Genomic DNA, 24,474 nt, shown 5'->3' with positions numbered 1-24,474 from the left:
TTATGTATTTTGTAATAAAGTCACTGTCGAAATGGCTAGAGAATTTCTAACTGGGTGTTTTATTTGATGTTGATAGAGTTTTATAGGATTAGCATTAGATATATAGGTGCCTTTGCAATGTGTTATATATTTGATACTGGATATTTAATTCAGTTTCAGCAGACTTTTAACTTTATTTTGGTATAGTGCTGACCCTCCATATCGGTTGGAAATCATATGTCACAGAACGAGTACAAATACTTTCTCTGAATGCCACCCTGTAACCCATAATGGCACTTGCGGAAAATATGAAGTTAAAATATGTGCTTAAAAATTAAGGGACATATTTACATGCAAATTAAGAAATATATTCCCATATATTTTAAAACCACTGTGAAGTCACATTGAAGATTCTTGACTTTGCTTTATAATTGTATTTTTTCCCCTTTAATGAGCTAATGAAAGGCATATATGAGACGGCGACATTCATGTGAAATACGGCAGTATGATACACTACACCGTTTGTCTCTCTCTCTCTCTGCTCTACGTTCCTGTTGTGCTTTTTTGGACAGAAAACATCTATTTGCATTTTTGGTGTGACGCTCAATGGCTGCATAGGAATGACAAAATGTTCTTTTTTGGCTCCTACTGTCAGCATGCCATTAGATGGTGTAACAGGTTAGCGTGTGAAACAGGTGATAATTTCTGCCCTGGGTACAAACGTTTAACCATAAAAGGCAGCTTTGCCAGTGCCCTACGACTGCCTGGGCTGGTAATGACAGGCCTCTCCCTGATCGTCTATGAATAGCTGCCGTCCTCGCTGATAAGGAGGAGCTAGGGACTTGGAAAGAGGTGGGTGTAACTGGAATGTCTTCAGTTTGTTCTATGGCTAGTGACGAGGCATATTTTTATAGATGAGCAAGTCTTTTTAATAATAATAGTAATAATAATAATCATCATCCTTTTAATAAATCATTTTGACAAGTAGGATTGTATGTTGAGTTTTCTGTAGAATCTGACAGATAAGAAACTCACTGATGATCTTCGGCTGTCAGTATAGGTTCCTTAACTGGTCTGCGAGAAGCATCTTAAGGCATGTTACTGGTCCTATTCAGCACTTCTGGACTGTCTATGGATCTTGGACCTTGAAGGTGTGATCCGTTTGTGGATTATAAGGCAGGTGTACCATGGATGGAACATATGAATTAATTCAATCGATGGTGAAATTAATACTGGGGATATTTGTTTCCTAATTTTTAGACTGTGCTTGTTTTATAATACACATGCACTCATCTTTCACAGCAAAGCAAAACAAGCAATTTGTTTTAATTTGATCTGGTATGTAATTTCTTTTAGTTGTATTATTTCGATGGGTGGATCAAAGTTATTTGCTTTGGCTTGATACTGAGAAGGTGCCAGACATTGTTCTTTTGGATCTGACAAGAAAAACATTCCCTTACGGCCTCCAGCTTCGTGGTTTCCTTTCCATTCAGAGTGGAGACAGGTTATGTCGACGGGACCCGTCACAAAGGGCACACCTGAAATGAACCCCATGATCAGTAAAGACTGTGGTCACAGGTAGATTCTGACCACCTCCCATTTTGTCTACAGGCATCACATTGACAGCTATCATGTCACGGGGAATGATTTCATATTACAATCACCACAAGACAACAACTTTGGCCAATTGGCTGGCGTGAAATTTTCTATCAAAGACAGGTCTGCGTGCACATTTACTTGTATGTAACAGTTTCATTAACTTGTAAATAGTCTGTAGGGTTTGCAAACCACCCCAATGCTTTTTATGCAGCTTATTTTAGTTTTATAATGGAATAATACGAAAATGCCGTAAGATTTCTTGCGCGTACGCGAGAGTCTGAAAGACACACCAGATGTGTGAGAATTGGCAACTCTGTTACTCGAGCAAACAGCTGATTATTACCAACCCCACTATGGCATGGGGTGGCACGACGCTCCTTCAGGGGTGAGCGATGCTGCTTTCCACCTGCAGAGTTGATCGTTTGAATCTTGCCTCTGCTTGTTGAGTTTGCTTGATCTCCTTGTGTTGTGCATGTTTACTGTAGGCACTTTATTTTCTTCTCGCAGTCCAGTGATGCACACACGAGTTAATTTTCATCTCACATATCGCTCATTACACATGTACACGGGGGGGGGGAGGTTCTGAATGCCCCTTATTGGTGTGTGTACATGTGTGCATGCCTTGCGATGCTCTGGCCTGCCCTCCAGAACATACCCTGGCCTTGCGTCGTATATTTCCTGAGGTAACCTGTTTTGTTGTCTGTGACGCTCAGAACGCAAGCTGTTATTTCGGAGGTAATTGACTATGAACTATTTAGGAATAATTCATTAACTAAAGTGAAAGGTTGGATTCCTAACATATCTTTTGCTGTGATGTAAATCTAAGGGTGGGTTTATGACAGCATGAAAGGAAAATAAGCTTTAATAGCAGTTAATATATTAACAATTTCACTAGATCAGACTGCTTTTTATAAAATATGATGGATAGACTTTGTAATAATTATTTAGTTGCTATCAGTCCATAAATAATAAATTATAACAGGCGTAAAGTGCTGAATTGACCTATTATGTGTCTATCATAGTTGTCAATAAAGATTACAATCTGATCATTTTTGTCTGTTGTTCTCAGAGAGCTGGTGGAGATAGAGAAGCTTTTACCCTCCTGAATTCCGTAAGGTAACAAGTACTGTGATAGGTTGAGAAAATGTTGTGACTTGATAATTTACTTATATAATTTTTCCAAATTAACCAAGCCCTCCTCAATATCCAAAGCGTTCCTCGGCACGGTGGATTACTGGCCACGGAGCGAATGGGAGTTGAGAACTCCTGCTGCATGTTACTAAATGAATAATGCCCTCTAGTGGAGAGTTGCTGTCAATGTTTCTTCAGTGGTGTGAGCTAGAGGTGATCAGCAGAGTGTTAATACTATAAGTTACTACGTAGTACATAGTATATAGTTCCATACGTACCAGAAACAATCTACTGCATCTGTACTCTCAGTTAAAGTCTGTTGTTAACATGTTTGCTAATAGATCTGTTCTCAGTAGTCAAATATTAATATTAATTTAGAATTCTCCTGTTGCCTTTTCCTCTAAAACACTTGTTATGTACATTTATCTCCCGACCAAAGAGACCGTTCTGCAGAATTCATGACTCTTGCCCTCGTGTGTGGGGCACCGCTGGTGAATCATACTGGCTTCTGTGTGTTTCCTTGGCTCGTGCCACATTCATGCAGTACTCTACATTCCACACTCTCCCGTAAATGAACATGAAAGCTATTTCTCATGGTTTGTCCACGATGTCTGCAGGGGCATGCAGGCGTCTGAGGGCCCCAGACCAGTGCCAGTGTCGCTGCGGCCGCTCGTTTGGCTCAGCCTCTCCAGCAAGGTGTGCCAGTGACTGTGTTTGCTGGCCTCGCTCAGTTTCGCGTGTCCTCCTCGCCCCCAGGCTGCGAGGCGGAGCTGGCATCCAGGATGGCGGAAAACAAGAACGCGCTCCAGTACCGGCGCTCGCTGACGGTCGAGCCCAAGGCCAGCACCCAGTTCAACCAGTTCCTCCCCGGCAAGGACAAGTCACTGGGCTACGTTCCGGCACCACTGAGAAAGAAACGCATTGAGCAAAATGAAGAGAACCGGAGGAGTTGGGGCAATGCTTTGGATTCCGAAGAGGAGAAGCCATTCTCCAGGTGCCCCCATCTGCCTGATTAATTTAGACTTTAACAATCATCTTATTGTTTTACTTCAATGTACCAGTAACACACACACACACAACTCAGTACAAACAGAAAATGCGATTCCGCATTTTGTCTGCTGCCTTTGCCGTGGGATTAATAATCTTGCTCCATGTTTGCTTATTTGCACCGTATTGTGTAACACCTGTCTGTCTGAAACCCCAGGTTCTGTGACGCAATAATTACTGCAGAACATTTTACTGTCCTATTCACTAAGGTTGATTCGGCTATTTTTTAATGAAATACACAAGCAAACCTCATTGTGTCTTGTTTGTATGAAATTTACTCTGCCTTGCAGCATAGTGACAGAATAGCTCTACCGGAGATCCTTGTACTTCTGTGTTTTAGTGTCTTCAATTCGTTGGGAGAATAGAATAGCTTTCCCTAGCAAGTGGAATCTGTCCCTTGGACAGGCGTACCTTTTCCTCAGCTTCCGCTAGCGCAGTGGTTCCCAACCCGGTCCTTGGGGAACGCCAGCCAGTCCACATTTTTGCTCCCTCCCAGCTCCCTGCCAGCCAGTTCACATTTTTGCTCCCTCCCAGCTCCCTGCCAGCCAGTCCACATTTTTGCTCCCTCCCAGCTCCCTGCCAGACAGTCCACATTTTTGCTCCCTCCCAGCTCCCTGCCAGACAGTCCACATTTTTGCTCCCTCCCAGCTCCCTGCCAGACAGTCCACACTTTTGCAAAATCGTGGACTGTCTTTGCCCCCCCGAGGACCAGATTGGGAACCACTGGCCTCGCAGGACAGAGCTGGATAATGTGTCATTTCCAGGAACTGTGTCTCTCATGAGGACTAACAGAAAGTCTCCCAGTGATAATAAGCTACATCCCATCAGAAGTTCTTGCCTATGATTTTGACACCTGATACAGGCAAATCTAAATGCTTGAATCCCAGCATCAGCTGTTGTAGAAGAGTATGCAGGGTTTCCGGTTTGCCTGAAATTGGTGGTAGCATGGGGGTGTCACCATTCACACTTTAACAGTCCCAGATCCAACAGTTTGCTCAGAAAATGGGCCCCCACCGCCTTTCTGAGACTTGTGTTTTTGTAAGTGCTGAGGAGTGAGATTCAGGTGTCTTCTGAATATATGTTGCAAACAGGTCATGAAGGAGAACTATTCCAATATATTTCACCATTTACATCATCCAACTACATTAAAAAGTTTTTATTCCATCAAAATGGGAATAGTGCATTTTTATGTTGCTATACAATATTTTTTGTATCTGTCTTTTATTTTTAAGAGCAGGTTTGGTCTGTTTCTTTGGTGGCTTCCTCGTGGTCCCTGATACATCTCCAAGGGTGTAGCAGTGTTTTTTCTGCTGGCTACCAAAAGCTGGTTAACTGATTTGATTTTTTAAGGAGATATTTTGCTTCTTTTTGGACCTGAGGTCTGATTCTTTAGGGCTTTTGGAAACAGCCGCTGAATTTACACCTGCAGCAGCATGGATTTTATCTTCCCTTCCCTTCTTTAACCCAGTAAATGCAGTGGCGCTGCAGGGGAGCTTCTGAGAGACCTAATACCATGTATATAATGACCCAAGGCGACATTCTGTCTGGGGGCCCAGGATTTCGAACTACACCCCTGCTGTCATGTCAGTAAACAGTTATGTTAAGTGCTCTAGATTTCAAGAAATTAATTGAAAAATGTTATGCAGCCTTCTGATTAAAAACCATTTTGAGGTATTGTGGGAATATTTGGTAATAGGACAATGGAGCCAAACCACATGACCCTGGATCTGAGCAGACAATGGCAAGTCTGTCTTCAGGAGGGACACTATGAGCTGCGAAAGGCTTTGTAAACTAAAGTTTCAATTAAGAGGACCTGGATTTCACTTAAGCACTGAGTTCTTGTGCTGATTGGTCAGTCTCCTATAATCATGCATGTGTCACTAACGTTAATGTGAAACAGCTGGATGAGTCTTTCAATCAAGGAAACAAACCAGTCATAGCGGAAGAAGAAGTGAACTATTTAGCCAAACATAGGAGCCTTTCAGTTTGAAAGTAGATTGTAAAACCTGAAGTAGCTCACAGTGCCCGACACGGGTTAGGTGCCCCACCCCCTTGAAAGGATCAATATAATGCCAAGAAGCACAAGATTAAAAAATGAAAAATGTTTAATAATTAATTGAAAAGAAGAAGAGTTCAGAACCTGGGTTGAGGATTGATAACATCAGGTGATATTTGCTGTCAGCCCACGTGGGCTGATCAGCGGAATAGTCACCAGTATCCCCCCCCAAACATGCTGTCTGCTGAATAATTATGTTTCTGAGTGATGCTTTTGGCTCGCTTCTTATAAATGATTTAGCACATGCTGTATATGTGATATGAAGCGGATGAATATTATAGTTACAGTGAAGTGCAAGTTGTGTGAATGTGCTCATATTTTAGTTACAATGACTCAGATCTGACTGATCCTTGCTGGCCTCGAGCTGAAGGTGTATTATGTTGGAAGAAGGTGCAGAGTAACTGGAATCAACCATGACCATGGCTTGCTGGTATCATGAAGGACATAGAAATCATCTACCCATCTTAAAAACGCCTTATTCTGGACTGGTTATTGGAGGGTTAGAGCCTACCGTAGAAATCATTGGATGCAAGCTTGCGGTACTTTCTGATCAGGACAGGCAGACAAATTTTACACACACAGACATACACACACATATGTTTGTGTTCATATCTCTATGAGGACCATCCTTTCATGGTTTTTCAGAGAAAAACCCTAATCCCAACAATGACAACCTTAACCCCTACCCAGCCCTCACCTTAACCATAAGTAACCAAACAAAATACAGGACTTTTGGCATTTTTAGTTTTTTGATTGCAGTTACATATTTTTATAAATTCAGTTTCTGTGGGACCAAAAAATGGTCCCCACGACGTCAAAGCAATCACATTGTAGGGGATAAATCTCTTCATAATGTGATAAAATCCTATTATTTTGATGCTGTGGGGACCATTTTTGTTTATAAATGCAATATAGACATAACCAAAATGTAATGCATACATAAACACACACACACACACACACACACACATATAAACAGGGGAAAGGAATTATGAATTATGAAAGTGGAATGCCCAGTGGTCACCAAAGTGTTTTCATCACGTAAGTATGACTGGGGATGACACAAGTAGTGATGATTACTCATTTCATAACCCATAATATGTCATCTGCTTCTTTCTGGGTTGGCAAATCTATATCCATTAACACATGTAATAAAATAAATAGCATTTTAAGTCATCTGCTGACCAATCCTTAATGGATTGCTAACACGAAAGTACATATTATTTTATTACTATTGCTAAGGTTTTCATAGGCTTAATGGTTAAATGGATTGTTTGTAATTGATACTAAAAAAAATGCGAGCAACATGGGCTTTTTTCCTACTACATGTGCTACTACTGTGATGTTAAAGCTGAGTTATTTCTGTAGTACTAGGGGAAAGCGTGCCCAACCTGGTCCTCGGGGGCCCACAGACAGTCCACCGGGAGCTGGGAGGGACTGTCTCGAGGTCCCCAAGAACCGGGTTGGGCAAACACTGCTATGGAACCAGTAACCGATGAGGTTCTGCACAGTTATGAAGATGTTCCGCTTTGCTGTTCTTGACCTCTTAACATCTTCTTGTTTCGTGGATCCAACAGGAGCAAGTCCTTGAGTGACATCGTTGAGGACCCCACCATTTTGCGGCAGGTCAGCTTTGAAGCGCTGCAGGAGATGCGCGGCAAGATCAAGGACAATGAGGACAAGTGGCAAGATGTGAGGTTTTCCTCTGCAAACGCTATGTAGCATATACAGCGCTGTGCAGAAATTTTAGGCAGTCAAAGAAATGATGTTTAAATGATCTTCAAAACTATGACATTATGTCTGTCAAAGCGTGTCAGCTCAGCCATTTCGAAACCTCTGCTAAAGTCACCCCAGTATTTGCAGCAACCGTCCAATACACCCATGTGTTTGTTGACTTGACCGCTACCCCACCTTGTTTGGTTACTCAATACCTTATTAGGTTCTTGAATGAAATAAGTCAATTCATGTCCTCCTTTCTTAGGATCTGACTAAATGGAAGAACCGACGCAGAAGTGTCAATTCTGACATCGTAAAGAAGAAGGAGGAACGTGAGCAGATTGAGCAACTCACCAGTGGGCAGGGAACCCGGACTTACAAGACCTTCAGCGACATGCAGGAGGAGAGGTACAGTCACACTGATTTATATGTGGTTTACTGTATTTTTGTAGCGTGAATCTTAATGGTACGGCTACTGCAGTGTACATTTTTTTATTCATGTTGAATTTGAAGCTTCAGCCTGTTTTTTGATTGTCTTGTGACTTTAGCACATTAGAACATTTAAGTCAAATGGTCATATGTGATTTTGTGCATGAGATGGTACAGGACAAAAAAATTATCATGAAGATCAAAGAAAAACATAATTCTATTTAAATATTCTCAGATATGTGTATGTGGAAGAGATACGGGAAAAGTAGTTAATGTCTGGATCACTAGTGTCTTTCCGCTGATCATGGATATACCCATTTCTTTCTTTCTTTTTCATCACAAAGAGGGAGCAGAAGACTGATTGATGATAGCAGTGACCAGTTTCCTAAACTCAGAAATCCTCTGGCCCGCAGTTACACTGTGGACAGTTCCTATGCCTCTGCAAACATCTCCCAGTCTGTGCCCCAGTCTGTGCCCCAGTCTGTGCCTGACGTACAGAAATGGGCTAGACACTCATCAGGAGGTTCCAGTGCCCTCTTGGAGAATGCCGATGCCCCGTTTGGGCAGGAGGAAAACAGACGTGCTCCAGCAAAGTCCTTGGACCTTCCAAAGATATCTGCCCCTGTGCATTTGTCCTCAGCCGGGGAAGAGAAACTCACTGGAGGAATACCTAAGAGAGCTACTCCCACCAAGTTGTCCCCTTCCCCGTTTTCCGCCTGGGCCGACTCCAGCACCATCAAGAATACCAACTCTGACCATTCCAGCTGGACCAACAGCTCATTTGAAGAGAAGAGCAATGAGAGCAAATCTGACAAGCCGTCAGAAGTACGGAACAGTTACTACAAAGACAGTTCGACAGACGGAAAAGCAGGAGTCTCTCAGGTCACTGCATCCCTCCCCAGGAGCTACCAGCGGTCCGACAGCCTGCGGATCACATCTGTGGTTGCTCCCAGGCCTTTTGGGAGCCCGTCCAGCAAAGTTTCCTACATGCCAAGATCCTACACTGTAAGTGTGTTTATTCAGTCATATTCAGTCATATTCAGTCAGGCTCCAGGGATGAACCTTTCAAACAGGACTTGGAAAAATCAAAGACCTACTTCTTGTCCCGTCTTCCATGAAACATTGTGTCTCCTTGCTTGATCATTATGACTATTGCATAGTTTTTTTTATTGTTATTATTATTTATGGCCAAACTATGGCCTGTGCCCTTTTTATTGTTAAAATTAAAGACTATATTACATATAAATAATTCTATGTGACAAAAGACTAATCACATGATCTATGAAACATTTAGAATGATTGAAGGAAGAAAAACATCAAGCAAGATGGAATGCATTAGTAACAAAAAACCCAGGATCCTTTTAGCAAGATACCAATGGCCTTTATCAGACTCTGACATCCTAGGTAAAGCTCAGTGGTAGTCTCAGGAAATTGGATAGTTATTATTTGCTGTTTTCAGATGGACGATTCATACAGATTCCCTAATGGGGAGAGAGTCCAGAAATCATCCGGACCCAACCAGCATAGTCCAGTGACGGTACCTGAAGACGAGACTCACTCACAGTCCAGTGATAACGAAGAAGAGGAAAATGATGAGGAAGAGGACAATGTTGACAGTGTCCACCAGACTGCCAGTGATTTCAACCGGGCTAAAGTGGTGACACAACCCAAGGGTATCTCAGAGAGCAGCTCCTCACAGGTAAGTATTTAAAGTTCTTCTGGATCAAGCTTTTGGAGCCTGTATTTCGACAGTGTACCTTCTCTTAGTTTTAATCCAATAACTAATGACAGGATGTCAGTGTTTGGCTCAGCTGGTAGGACCCTGTGACTGTGATCGGAAGGTTGCAGACTCCGATATCGTGGTTGGCAGACTGATGTCACCATTGGGCCCCTGAGTGAGGCCCTTAACCCCCGATTGCTCCAGGGACCGTCTGACCCTGATTTCTTATAAAAGTTCATACTTTAGGGCAAAAGTAGCTGCTAAATATGTGAATCAGAGGTACCCAAACCAGTCGACCGCGGAGTAATTCTCAATCGATCGCAAAGTGCGTCGCAAGCGTCCATGCACTTGCGCCCGCCCATTTTTCAGTGTACATTTAGCTCGCAAACGTGTCAGAAGCCAAAAGATCAAAAACGCACCATTTCCATTCAGAGTGGGAAGAGAAGAGGATTATTTTTTTGTTTACTCACATTCAAAATCGATATGTCTTATATGCAATGTGAGCGTGGCTTTACCGAAGAAGGGCGATTTGGAGCGACATTTCGAAATGATGCACAAAAGCTACGAGACCGAGTTCCCTGCTAAAACAGCCATACGCAGCTGAAAAGCGCGAGAACTGAAAAGCCAGTTAGCATCACAACAGTCAATTGTTACCCAGCTGCCTCTTCCCAGTGCCAGCTTTCCCACTAGGGTAGAGAAATAGATTCATTTACACTATAGAGTAACAGAGTAATAGCTATGGTTCCTTATTTGAACCGGTAGATCTTGGCACACTGGCTACTTGAAAAGTAGATCCTGAGTTAAAATAGGTTGGGTACCTCTGACGTAGATGTACTTGCTCTCTCCCTACAACTGTACAATTGATTTTTTTTACATGTGTAATGTAACATATGACATATGACTCAATGGCAAACTTAATGTTACACTGAAGAATCTGTTTTATGCAGAACGTAGATGGTACTGAATCATCATCAGCATCTTTTTTTGTGGCACAGGAGCAATACAGTGAGATGAGAATCAGCCTGAACCAGAGACCGAACAGCAGTCGTGACTTTGGCTTCCAGACTGACTGGGATTCCACTGGCGTGCATGTGAAAAGCATCCAGCCTGGTAAACCTTATTATACGACCTCGTTATCTGTGAGTGGCTGGCGACTACGATGTCCAGCTAACGAAAGAACTGTGTTCTCGGGATTTTTTTGTCCAAAAATTTTTTGCATGCCTTAGAACTTAGAATTTTCTTTACACATAATTCAGAATATTGTCTTGAATGATGTTGTTTTGGCCTCTCTATGCCAGGATTCATTATGATTTAGCTGTGCTAATATCTTTTTCTCTTCCATGTAAATTTATGGAGAATTGTTCAGCAGCACAGAGTGAACTAAGCTGTGATTTGCAGTATTGCTTTATATCTACAATCTGCACATATTATTTTTTATAATTAAACAAACACATTATATATGAATATGTAAGTGCACATCAGAATGAACATACCAGTTATCTGTTTATCATAACTGGTGAACTAGCCATACATTGTCACTGACTACGAGTGATTATAGCTAAATCCAAATGCTGCATCACCATGCTCCCAGTGCCGAGAGCATTACTGTTCACAGAAGAAGCTCTCCTTGGAAGTGTTGTTGAAGTGGCCGGTGGTGGCACTCTGATCAGTGACGTGCCCCCCCCAGGCAGCCCTGCAGAAATGTGTCACCTGCAGTTGGGCGATGAGATCCTGACTGTAAGCGGGCAGCCAGTGTCCGACATGAGCTACTTGCAGTGGAAGGGCAACATGGAGAAAGCCCTACAGCAGGGGAGTCTAGTCATCGACATCCGGCGTCATGGCAACAATAGTAAGTCGGCTAACACTGCAGGCCAGTGACACAGATAATGCCATAACTCAGTGTTTCCCAACCCGGTCTTCGGGGACCTGCAGGGAGCTGCGAGGGAGCAAAAACGTGGACCGTCTGCGTGTCCCCAAGGACCGGGTTGGGAAACACTTCCGTAACTGAGTGCTTTTCAACCTTCTTTATCCTAAAGGTCTAAGTCCACTGGGGCTTGGCACACTTGATATTCAGAGCGAGCTCCTCTGCCCTCATAAAACTCAGGCATCCTGACCTGCCCATTTAATAGCTGTTAACTTTAACTTGTTCTGGTCATCCTTATGACATTAACATGAACATCTAGTCTGTGTCACTAACAGTCTTTGGGTTAGGGCTCTTAGTCACGTAGTTTTCTACTAACTAGTTCACAACTACTGCTACATAAATTGACACCGCTTATTGCCCTAAATTTGTTTCGACCACAAAATTACTGCAGATTATGGCACACTTTTTGTTGTACTTAAGGATGTGTGTGATTCAATGTCAAAGTTACAGTTTTATGAAGCTGAATTTGGGTCAAAATAATGTTTCAGGCCTTGCAGTATTGGTAATCCTGGCTGAAAAAGAATGTTTTTGAATGTAGGCAACATGACCAGGAAGACGGTCTGTAACGTGTCCCCATTGTCCAATCGGATCACTGCTGCCTTTCTGTCCTTCACTGGTTTTTTATTATTTTGTATATAACCCTTAATTGTATGATTTTGAACATCTTTTTAATTCAGACTGGGACAGAGACCTGCCTTCTCTTCCATTTAAAAGCCATAAAACCATCAATCTGACCAGTATGGATGCATCACGTATTGATCCTTCAGAAACTTCCATCAAAACTGCAGATGTGAGCAGTAAGCCTATTAATGTAAGTACAGATTTTATAAAGCAACTGGACGTGTTAAAATGTGTTTTTAAATGATGCCATTTTCTGTTTAAATTACTGCAAAAGTTTTTTGGATATACTAGTAAATATTTTCTGAAAGCGATATGTTGCAATTTAAATTACACTGAAATGTTTTATGAATTATTTTTCTGCTGTTGTAATCCTCTCTGTAGGACAAAGCATATAAGGGGTTGAATGGTGGTTTCCGGAATGAGTCACTGACCAAGACAAGCACAGGTAACGTGTAGGAGTCAGCAGACTGATCCTTCAAACTGGCCAGGATGAGAAATTAGAATAGGCTTATATCTAGTTGACAAGTTTCCTGTATTTTTTAGATTCATATCTTGGGCATTTATTTTTTCTTCAGTTTAATTTTTGATGTTTTAATGTATTTTTATTTAAAAAAAAAAACCAAAACATTTTATAAGTATGTAGCAAAGATAAAAAAATAAAACATTTCTGTAAAATGTACATGCTCAATGTAACCAGTATGCAGCATCTGATTTCTTTTCTGTTTGTGTTTCCTTGGGCAGAATTCGATCCCATCTCTGTGAAAAACTCAAAAAGGAGATCTGAGTTTTTTGAGAATCAAGGTAATATTGTGGGTGCAGTGAGCTACTATCCCCTTTTACTCTACATCTCCATTTTGGACTTTGCATTCTAGGTCTAATACTCCACTTGAACTTTCCTCCTTTTGTCCATTCTAATGATTCTGTCCTCAGCATCGTGGGCCTACCTTTGCGGTAAATGTGCTTCTGTTCCACTTTGTGTCCTGAAGTGGTGACACTGTAATCCCTTTCACAATTAAACACACAGCCTTGCTATTTACCTGCGGAAGACAGGGGTGCCTGGTGCTGGTTCTTGAGTGACGCAGGTGGTGTTTAGTTCATTTCTTAATATCCACATTGACGTAATAGTTCCGGTAGCAGGTTACCTTGCTTAGTGCCTTCAGCTACTAGTCAGGAGGTGATTAAATGTCAGCTCTGAAACCTGCAGATCTGCTGACAAGTATAACAGCATGACACCACTGACCAAAAGTGACTTTGAAGTGTGATTCAGACATTGCTGATGTAATGCACAAGAGTAAAGTGTTTCACCATGTAAAAAAGGTCACTAATCATAATTCTTTTAATAGCTTTTTAAATTCGCCACTTTCTAACTTGCACTGTGACAGCATGTTATGATTGTTTCTCTCTAATTAAAGATCATATCCATGTGTATTTGTAGGTATACAGTATTGTGCAAAAGTCTTTGGAAGTCTTTATTGACTAGCTAAGCATTGTATACTAGGAGCAACAAATAATATAGTTATATTGGATAGTTACTGCAAATATTTGGGTGACTTTAGGAGAGGTTTTGAAATGGCTAAAGCCAGAACAGTTTGACAGACATAATATCAACATGAAGATCATTTAAGCTGAAGGGTTTTTGACTGGCTAAGACTTTTGCCAAAGACTGTACATTCATCCATCTCCAGACTCCAGACAACACAGAGCCATGGATGAATGGATGGTTTTAATTATAAAATTAAATATGAATTATTTTGAGCAATTCTTCATTTACAGCTTCAGAAATTTAATAGCTGGATTAGACCTGGATTTTAACTATATTCATTCTAGAGAAAACTAAGATGACGTGCTATAGAAACAGACTAACGGGCTCCTTCTTTGCAGGTGGTGCGGAATCTGCAATATCAGATGTAAGTAATCACTTATCTTGCTGTGCCTTTGAGCATTACGGGTATATGACCTTAACACAACCCACTGTTTGGTTTGCATTTTCACGCTGGGAGAAGAGAGATCATCTCTCATCCTCACTTAAGTGTTTAATTGTCATGTTCTGATTTTGTATAACAATAAAAAGACTTCATTTTCATTGAATTGCTGAGACTCTGTTCGCTCTGTTTTAAGTAATTGAGGGTATTTATTGTAAGCTAGTGATCAATTTTATCGTCTTGGATACAAAAACTTGGGACTTTTCTAGGGTTCATTACCCACAAAAGGTCATTAAAGTGCAGTATTCTATTCTATTTAGTTTTGAAAATAAACCAGATATGGTTCACCCTCAGGTTTAGTGGTTAGAAGATCACCATTGTGACATCATAGTGTACTTGGGTAATGTTCAAAAATAGGGTGGCAGGATGCCTGAGCTGCACGTGGCATAACCTCGGGCAGTAACTGTCCTGACCAGCCTGCTGCGTTAAACCAAAGTATGACTCCTTGTTTCTTTGATCTCATTAGCTGCCGGTTCCCCCTCCTCGGATCTCCTCCAACCGCTGGACCTGGAACCTCGAGGAGGAACAGCAGAGGCAGGAAAAATGGCAGAGAGAGCAGGAGCGCCAGCTACAGGTCAGATGGGTGCCAGTCCAAGGGCCTCGAACCTGTCCTGCAGATACTCCCTGCAGATACTCCCTGCCCTGCAGATACTCCCTGCAGATACTCCCTGCAGATACTCCCTGCCCTGCAGATACTCCCTGCAGATACTCCCTGTCCTGCAGATACTCCCTGTCCAGCAGATACTCCCTGTCCAGCAGATACTCCCTGCCCTGCAGATACTCCCTGTCCTGCAGACACTCCCTGTCCTGCAGATACTCCCTGTCCTGCAGATACTCCCTGTCCTGCAGATACTCCCTGCAGATACTCCCTGCCCTGCAGATACTCCCTGTCCTGCAGATACTCCCTGCCCTGCAGATACTCCCTGCCCTGCAGATACTCCCTGTCCTGCAGATACTCCCTTTCCAGCAGATACTCCCTGCCCTGCAGATACTCCCTGCCCTGCAGATACTCCCTGCCCTGCAGATACTCCCTGTCCAGCAGATACTCCCTGTCCTGCAGATACTCCCTGCCCTGCAGATACTCCCTGCCCTGCACATTTCATTAGCCCCATTTCTTTTTTCTAATCAGTGCTTCATTGACAATTTCATAAATGAATATCAATCTATTAAATTGTCCTGTTTATTTCAGTAACTATTTGGACACTCAGATTTGGACACAAAGCTTTGAATTGACCAAATGTTTAACAAAGTTTAATAAATGATGGCTTTTTCTGCTTTCATTATACATCATAAAGATGAGAGTGGCAACTGGATGATGAAAACCAGAAACATAACATCATAAGTCATTAATCGTGCACCTGGTCCCCCCCCCCCCCCCCCCCCCGTCTCTATGTAGGAAAAATATAAGCAAGACAAGAAGATGCTTCAGGAAGAGTGGCAGCGTGCCCAGTTGGAAGCAGTGAAAACAGACTCTCCATATTACACAGAGGTGAGGCTGCTATACTGTAATTCCTGCAGATCTGGTGCGAAATCAACAGTAAGGCATCCAGCCTTTCTATGACTGTTTATCCTGGTTAGGGCTGCACTGCAGACCATCCTGTGTAGCATATGGCATAAGGCCAGGGAACACATACTGTACACACTCACGCATGCAGTCACGCACTACAAACACATACTGTACACACTCACGCATGCAGTCACGCACTACAAACACATACTGTACACACTCACGCATGCAGTCACGCACTACAAACACATACTGTACACACTCACGCATGCAGTCACGCACTACAAACACATACTGTACACACTCACGCATGCAGTCACGCACTACAAACACATACTGTACACACTCACGCATGCAGTCACGCACTACAAACACATACTGTACACACTCACGCATGCAGTCACGCACTACAAACACATACTGTACACACTCACGCATGCAGTCACGCACTACAAACACATACTGTACACACTCACGCATGCAGTCACGCACTACAAACACATACTGTACACACTCACGCATGCAGTCACGCACTACAAACACATACTGTACACACTCACGCATGCAGTCACGCACTACAAACACAAACTGTACACACTCACGCATGCAGTCACGCACTACAAACACATACTGTACACACTCACGCATGCAGTCACGCACTACAAACACATACTGTACACACTCACGCATGCAGTCACGCACTACAAACACATACTGTACACACTCACGCATGCAGTCACGCACTACAAACACATACTGTACACACTCACGCATGCAGTCACGCACTACAAACACATACTGTACACACTCACGCATGCAGTCACGCACTACAAACACATACTGTACACACTCACGCATGCAGTCACGCACTACAAACACATACTGTACACACTCACGCATGCAGTCACGCACTACGGCCATTTCAGAGACTCCGATTAACGGCATGTCTTTGGAAAGCTGCATGACATGGGTAGAACATGCAAACTGCACACACGTAGAATTCAAACACCCCCCCCAAAAAAAAGGTGGTGTATGCTAAAAAATTATAAAAATACAATAGCAATTACATTCTTTTTTTCTTGTTCATGCAAAAACGAAAGTTCTGTAGCACAGAAGAATCCAATATGTAAATAAATGATATGTAGTGTAAATGATTGCATCATGGGTATTGGCGTACCCTGTTTACGAAACAAGGGATTGATTGAGAAGAGCTGATATGAGGAGTTTCACGGTACAATCTCCCTTCACTCCATCATTAACAGGAGAACCGTCAGTCAGACGAGGAAGTGCAGAAGGCTGAGAGGCAGAAGAGGCAGCGGGAGGAGAAACAGAGGCAGGAGGCTGAGCGAAAAAGGAGGGAAGAGGAAGCTCTAAGGAGGCAGAGACAGCAGGAGGAGGAAGAACAGCGACAGGAGGCTGAACGAAAAAGGAGGGAAGAGGAAGCTCTAAGGAGGCAGAGGCAGCAGGAGGAGGAACTGAGGCTGGAGGCTGAACGAAAAAGGAAGGAAGAGGAAGCTCTAAGGAGGCAGAGGCAGCAGGAGGAGGAACTGAGGCTGGAGGCTGAACGAAAAAGGAGACAGGAGGAACTTCTAAAGAGGCAGAGGCAGCGGGAGGAGGAGGAACAGCAGAGGTTCCAGGAACAAAACCAGTAAGAAGAAGCCAGTCATTTCCACTGGCCCCATCTATGAAATCAAAGCCATCCAGCTGCAGCACTAAACTGGGCCGGCCGCTCCGCCTCTTGAAGGGACCCCCCCCCCCTCAATTCCATACTGTTTAAACTGTTATTACACATTATTTAAACTACTGTTTAAACTATTACTTCAATATTTTCCATGTCCACAATGAAAAGCTGAGTTTGTCCCCCCTGTACCCATTAAAGACGAGATATTTGTCTAGCTTGTCAAAACGTAAAAAAAAATATGGTTTTAATTGTCCTTGTCTTGCACTCTCCATTGCAGGTTCAGTGAGTTTTCCAGCAGATCCCCTCAGAACTATTACTCTCTCAGGTGAGTATGATGCTGTAGGTCCACTATTTGGCATTTTTGAGTATCACAGTTTCTCCATTCAAACCAATCCAGTTATACCTCACACAGAAAGAGAGTGATGCCTCTTCTGGGCGTCTAAAATGGGATTGTGCATCCCACCTTTTTAAGACTGCAGAGTCTTAATGCTCTTGCTCACCATTTGCACTTTATTTTACTTGCTAATTAGTAAAATAAGTTATTTTTTTCTTTTGCAGGGAAAAGTCTAAATCTACTCCAGAGCTTGATGAAATAGACAAACCAGACAGAAGAGGTTAGCTGACTTTTTAAAATTCTCCTTAAGCTCCTATTTTCTTGTGTCACTTATTAAAATATATCTGGGACAGGCAGATCCAGTTAAGGAACTTTAGCGAAATTAATTTTTAATCTTCTCATTCCCTTCAGCTAGATGCATTTTCAGGCAAAGGTTTTACTGTGTTATGTACCAAATACCAAGTGAGCATGTCAGAGAATCTTTGCACCGTGACTCCCAGGGTTTTACACCAGGGACAATATGGTGAGAAAATCTGGCAACAGATTCCTGTCCTCAGCATCCGAACTGGAGACCAAGAGACGAAATGCTCTCATTGCAATGAGATACAGGGACCAAGCGAGAGGTGGGCTTGGGTTGCCCCAGTCAGTTAAGAGAATGTCCTACCTGATCAGTCAAACGAATCAAAATTGATTATGATCAATTCGATATGCTCAATATCCTTTCAAAATCATCCATTCAGAACAATGGTCTGATCACAAATACCAATGAAAACAATATATTCTATTCCAAAAAGAATTGAATTAACTTGAAATAAGCACCAATAAGTTACATAAAATGAACGAGTACCAAAATAGAATCTTATATTTTGATTTCATGATCGTTTTCCCTCTTGCCAGAAAAGTCAATCGTTTGTTCGATCACCGTTGTCAGGGTTACTGCCTTTTAGCTGAAAGTCCCGCTTCTCCGCTTCTTCCTGACAGTCAGCGGCGCCTCGAGCGAGGCCGTGTGGAGCAGGAGCTCCCAGAAGAGCAGGGATTCCCTGTCTAAAGGTGACCTCGAGCGCCAGCAGATCCTGCAGCAGATGAGGAAGACGACTCAACTCAACACGGACAACAGCTGGATCCGTCAGCAGAATGCCTCTGTGCAGAAAGAGCCAGTGATCCTGGCTGAACCCGTCAGGAGGTCAGTGCAGCATCTGCTCCCTTGTGACCTCTGAGCACTATAATCACCCTCTTACCTGAATGGGGGATCATAGCCTTTGTGTCTAACTTAGTCATCAGTGCTATGAGGGAGATTATTAACCTAATAATAGGGATCAATATGTACGCATGTAGAGGTGAATCTGTGGATAGCTTTGATGCCCCCTTATCATGGAAACCGTCATTGGGATTAACTGTATCCACCCCCATATATAGCAACCTACAATCAGCACCCTTACAACGAGGATACACACTCCCCGCTTACTCCACTGGCTTGCCGAGAGATTCCTCCTCCGGCACTCTCACGCCAGCTGCTGGCTGCAGTGATGATTCCACCCCTGAATCTCGCGCCCCGCTGAGCAGGTACTGCCCCGTCTTTATCTTACTCACAGTCTTACTCACAGACATGATCAGCTGTGTTCATTACCTTATATGACGTGAGCTGCATCATCGCGTTTCAGCGCAGTCCACATGCATTTTGTAATCTAGGTTAGTCAGCGGGAGGAAAACCTGCACGTCTTGTGAGAACCCGCTGGGCAGAGGAGCAGCCATGATCATCGAGTCCCTGGGGCTCTGTTACCATTTGAGTTGTTTTAAGGTAAGAGACAAAGCACCATAATGGGACCACTCCTTGCTACTGGGCAGAATTCATACGAGAATAATGAAAAAAGATCATCTAAGGTTAAGCCTGATCGTGTCGACGATGCCAGAAGAAACATTATCACCTTAATCAGAAAACTACAGCTTTCTGTCGTAAAAAGGTTTCTGGCTGCTTTGTTGAAAGGGAAACACTGACTTTACATTAAGAAAGAACGTCACTTCATTTAATTAACACTGTGTAAATATTATTATTATTATTGGATACTGACATGATGGATAAAGAACATCTTACAGATTTAACTCATACTGACAAACTGCCATGAAGGCTATTATATTCAAATTTTCACTTAAATTGAGTGGTCCGTAATAACGAACGTACACACACTGCTTTGTGACGCTCATGAAAACATTACACAGCTTCAGCGGTTTGTGAGCTCGAGGTACAGTACAATACCGTATGTAGTTACTATTATTACTGTATTATTATTGTTATTATTATTAACCTGGCGACTGCCTGTATTTATCCATCATGTCAGTAACCAATAATATTAATATTTACACAGTGTTAATTATTATTAATAGTAGTAATAATAATGTGTATTGTGTTTTTCCAACATACCTACAAATTTGACTTAAAGACAGACCTAGTGAACCAATCTCGGTCGTAACCTGGGACCGTTTGTACCGTTTCTGCCTGGGAAACAGCGTCAGTCATTACCCTTCCTATCCAGTAGACTGAATGCACCTTTGTGTATAAAACATCAAGACCAAGCTTCCTTCCGGTCTGCAGTGTCATGTAGCTCTCGATGTGACTGTTTTCCAAGCTCTGACAGTATTTATGTTCCTCATGGCTGATGCAGTAGCTTGGCTCTCACAGTGTTATAAGATCCATGTGTGTGAGAGTGCACACGCCCGCCCATTTGCCATCTCCTTCCTTCCTCTTGCAGTGCATTCAATGCAGAACTGACCTCGGTGGATCGGAGATCGGAACTGAAGTCAGAATAAGAAACAAACGTCTCTATTGTAATTCCTGCTATAATCAAATAAAGAATGAGAACTAGCCTTCCTAACACACAGACACACGCGCACACACACACACACACACACACACACACACATTATTTGAATTCATTTATATTGTCAATGTACTGTACATATACCCAACAGGTAGGTGTAAGGCTTTAACTGAATACTTTAATCCAGCAGAATTCTGAAATGCGTCTTCTGTGAGAATTTTGGTGTTTTGGGGATCAGGCCTGTAGAATTACATTACAGATATAACCAGCTCCAGTTTATTATTGATAGCAAGTAATTTATTTAAACCTCAGATCACTGCATACAAGATAAGGTGGTGTGACTATAAATAATCATATTCCGACTGGTAACTTCTGTTAGATTTAAGAGCAGTGAAACTTCAAACACATCGTAGCTAAGTGGGTATATCTTTTTCAGTCCTACATTTGAATAAATCTGTTTTCATATATTCTATCTGGACTACATGCAAAATATGAGTTTAATCATTTTTATTGGTAAACATAAAACAAAAATCACCCGTTCACTCATCAAACAAAAGCTGTATTGTTCTTCAACACTGTATTTTCCTTCCTTTACTTGGACAGAAACTACAAAAAGACATTTATATGACTTTAAGCACAGGTGTAGTGAACAATAAGTAAATTAATATATGGTTTATCATTCTTCAAGCTATGATGCTTACATGATTTTTATGAAAGTTACAGAGCTTCTTTTACTTTGGATTAAAAGGGTGCTGTTTTTATATCAAAGGATGATACACTTATGGTCTAAGGCATACCGGGATTGTATCTAGATTTTCTCTGAAACAATGTATGAATAATAACTTATGTGAAAGCAGTCTGGGCACCATATTGCAGAGTAGCAATGCTGGTTATTGAGGTGTTAAAACATGTAGTTATATATTTTTATCTGCCCAGGGTCTCTTATTTTTGTTATCTATTTTTGCTATATAAATAAAACTAAAAAGTGCCTTCTTTGGGTTGGTGAAAGAAAACAATAAATAATATGGTGCATTTAACTGGCATTCATATTACTTTTTAAATGTTTTTTTTTCCTGTGTTATTGAGTAATGTAATTATAATATAATTAAACATGACCTAAACATTTGTAAATAAAATTGCCATTTCTGAATGTGCATTTTTCATTCACATCCAAGCTCCAAGTCAGGTATGTGGCCTGCAGTTACTAGAATGTATCACTGGACACTGTTTACAAACTCCTGCGTGAACCACAACCGTCCAAGTAAGTCGGCTGAGGGTCACTTGGCTTTTGAAACACATTTATGCAGCCATATTTCCGATTAGTTTATGCAACATCTGATGATGACTGCTGCATAACTATGGACAAAGTCTAACCCTTTATAAAAAAAAATGTTTAGACAGCAGTAAGGGACCAGTTTATCAGTAATCTTTACACAGGATAAGTGCACAACCAATGTGCATATGGAAATGCTCAAATTGATAGTTACACTGTACACAGACATAAAAATTTAGCTCGGTGCTGTCAGTTCATGGCCCACAAAACAAACATGACATTCATAAACAAACTCATTACGCCTGGCGCCTTCTGGAAACTGGTGACCAAAATGCTTAGGCCAAGACTGTGAAAATATTATCTGTGCAATATCTGCTATGTAATGTTTTGAAGTGGTATTTATAAGAATTCTATGGTCTGTGTAAGAGAAAATAACTGGACGACACATGACACTTCTCTTAGTTTTACTCCTGACAGATGTGTAATTTCACAGATGTACTATAACATTGTATAAACATTTGTTTCCCATAGTACACAAACGGCAGCAGTTACTCACCAGGTGGCTAGGTACGTAACTGCACAGCAGGGGGCAGGATAGCCCATAAAAATATACCACAATGACAGCTTTGAAATAACCTTAAAAATGAGAAAACGCTGCACAATTCTCAATATAAAGTAATATGATTGTAGTTTACTTTTGTTTACTTGTTCTAAGTAAATTGTGCAGCACACTGGTGCTTAAAGAACACATCTGCCCTTCTACAGTCTGGAATACAGTCAAAAACATTTTATGAAATATGTGACGATGTAGAACTACTACCCATATACACAAAGATGTTCCTTAACAGGAATGTTCTGTGGTTCAGCTATATTTTATGAGCAAGACAGTGCTCCTGATTTGAATTCTTAAATCCATTGTTTAGAAGCTACATTTGGATTGTTGTTCTGAGGTAAAACCAGACTGCTGCGGTTGCCAAATATTTCTCAGGTTTAAGGAGGACACAGCATACAGGACTTGACATTTTTAGGGATATGGGTTTGTGCTCCACCTTAAGAACTCTGGTTTTTGTGTTTCAGTAAACAAATGGCTTTGGAACTGCATATTTTGCAACATTGAAATAAAACCAGCTATTCTCAGTCTGCACATTTATTTCATTACAATCAAGTATGAAGGCTGTTGCATAAATAGATTTTCAAATACTAATGCTTGTCAGTGACAAAGAAAAATATACATCAAAACATACTAATTATACTATTAACAAACAAATTTTGTCCTTTTCAGAAATAAGTCCACACTAAGCGTGACAATTAATTGACTTCCACAAATGAAGTGAATAACACAGAATGTCTCATCCAAAAATGACATTCTCCTATGCTGATTGGTTCACACTTGGGATTGTGCTATCATATGTACAGTATCATGAAAACACAATAAAATAACACCTTCCTACACGCAGTTAATGTGTTCCCTCTCCCGTAGAAGATTCAGTCAGTATTTAATATATGCCCATTCTGCTGCACCTCTTACACTAAGCAATACACTCACTAAAGTCCCAGTTCTTCCGCTTTCAGGTTCAGAGAGACCCTATATCTGTATAACTACCATAGTTCTTTTTTTGTTACATTTTTATTACTCTCAGGAAGTCTTGCAGACACTTTTCAGCTGAAGGGCAACTGAAACCAAGAGGCCCTATTAAAAAATCAAATATAAAATGGGCCTCAATCTGTCTTTGAAAATCACAATCTGAAACAAGACTTGCAATATTGTGTCAAAATCCTCACTTAAGAAACACAATATAGTTACATTGTGCAGAAAACCTTTAAAAAAAAAACAGTGAACAAGCAACAAACCTCTTGCTAAAGCAAACCTGGAAGACAGTACGCCTCAGAATCTCAAAATCTCCCAAATTCACCCAGATATTAATCTTAATCTTTAACAGCAAAACCAGCCTCCATGTATCTGCATACTTATAGTCACTGACCATAGTAGCGCGGGAGATAACTGAAACCCAACCTCAAATGATTTCTCTTCTGATATGTGGGTATTTCTTCTCTCTTCTCTCCTGTAGCCACTGATTTCATTTCCTGTTACATTACACTGCCATTGTTGTGAGTGAGAATAAGCAGCTTTTTTCCCCCCCTAATTTTAATAGCAGGGGTGAATTAATAAATGGTATAGCCTAGGCTACAGCCTAAGGCAAAATTTATGACATTGTTATTAATTCTCTCTCCCTTCTCTTTCGGCTCCAATAAAGTCAATCGTCTCAGAGTCCCCAAGTAAATTAATCTGCCTTTGTCTAGTAGTAAGAGAATGTTTACAGTGAATGATTCTCTGCACTAAAGCATCCAGTTTCAGTCAGGAGCAACTGCCAATGCGACGCACTGTATAAATAATCATAGCAAGTTAATGTTTAGTGCTTAATCTTTTTATAGAAGTTGTGAATTTTCTTATTCTGCTGCTAAATGTTTCAGCACTTATTTAAGTTGCTAAATTCTTGTTTCACTGGAGGACGAGTAGCATTAAAGCAGAGTGCCCCCCCCCCCCCTTTTCGAATGTCATGGCAGCTCCTCTATGGGTTTTAGTCACATGGTGTTGCATTTGAAAGGGGGCTCAGCAGGTCACACTATTGCCTTCTGCCTCAAAGGTTAACAGTGTAAA

The 24,474-nt window shown here is 41.6% G+C and overlaps 1 protein-coding gene across 1 annotated transcript; it reads left to right on the top strand.

The window, feature by feature from the left end:
• Window positions 1-812: 812 nt before the first annotated feature.
• LOC111852772 (LIM domain only protein 7-like) lies at window positions 813-21,692 on the top strand. The gene is made up of 22 exons (XM_023829013.2): window positions 813-831; window positions 3,466-3,703; window positions 7,390-7,504; window positions 7,794-7,936; window positions 8,302-8,962; window positions 9,417-9,656; window positions 10,673-10,787; window positions 11,365-11,526; window positions 12,279-12,412; window positions 12,604-12,667; window positions 12,964-13,023; window positions 13,153-13,173; window positions 14,104-14,129; window positions 14,671-14,778; window positions 15,601-15,693; window positions 16,974-17,359; window positions 17,670-17,717; window positions 17,951-18,006; window positions 18,708-18,909; window positions 19,143-19,289; window positions 19,416-19,524; window positions 20,474-21,692. The coding sequence occupies exons 2-22, from the start codon at window positions 3,492-3,494 to the stop codon at window positions 20,585-20,587; spliced, it is 3,216 nt and encodes a 1,071-aa protein (XP_023684781.2). The 5' UTR covers window positions 813-831; window positions 3,466-3,491; the 3' UTR covers window positions 20,588-21,692.
• The last annotated feature ends 2,782 nt before the right edge of the window (window positions 21,693-24,474 follow it).

Source organism: Paramormyrops kingsleyae, chromosome 16, assembly GCF_048594095.1.
Source record: "Paramormyrops kingsleyae isolate MSU_618 chromosome 16, PKINGS_0.4, whole genome shotgun sequence".
Lineage (NCBI taxonomy): Eukaryota > Metazoa > Chordata > Actinopteri > Osteoglossiformes > Mormyridae > Paramormyrops > Paramormyrops kingsleyae.
This window is presented reverse-complemented; position numbering and strand designations above follow the sequence as displayed.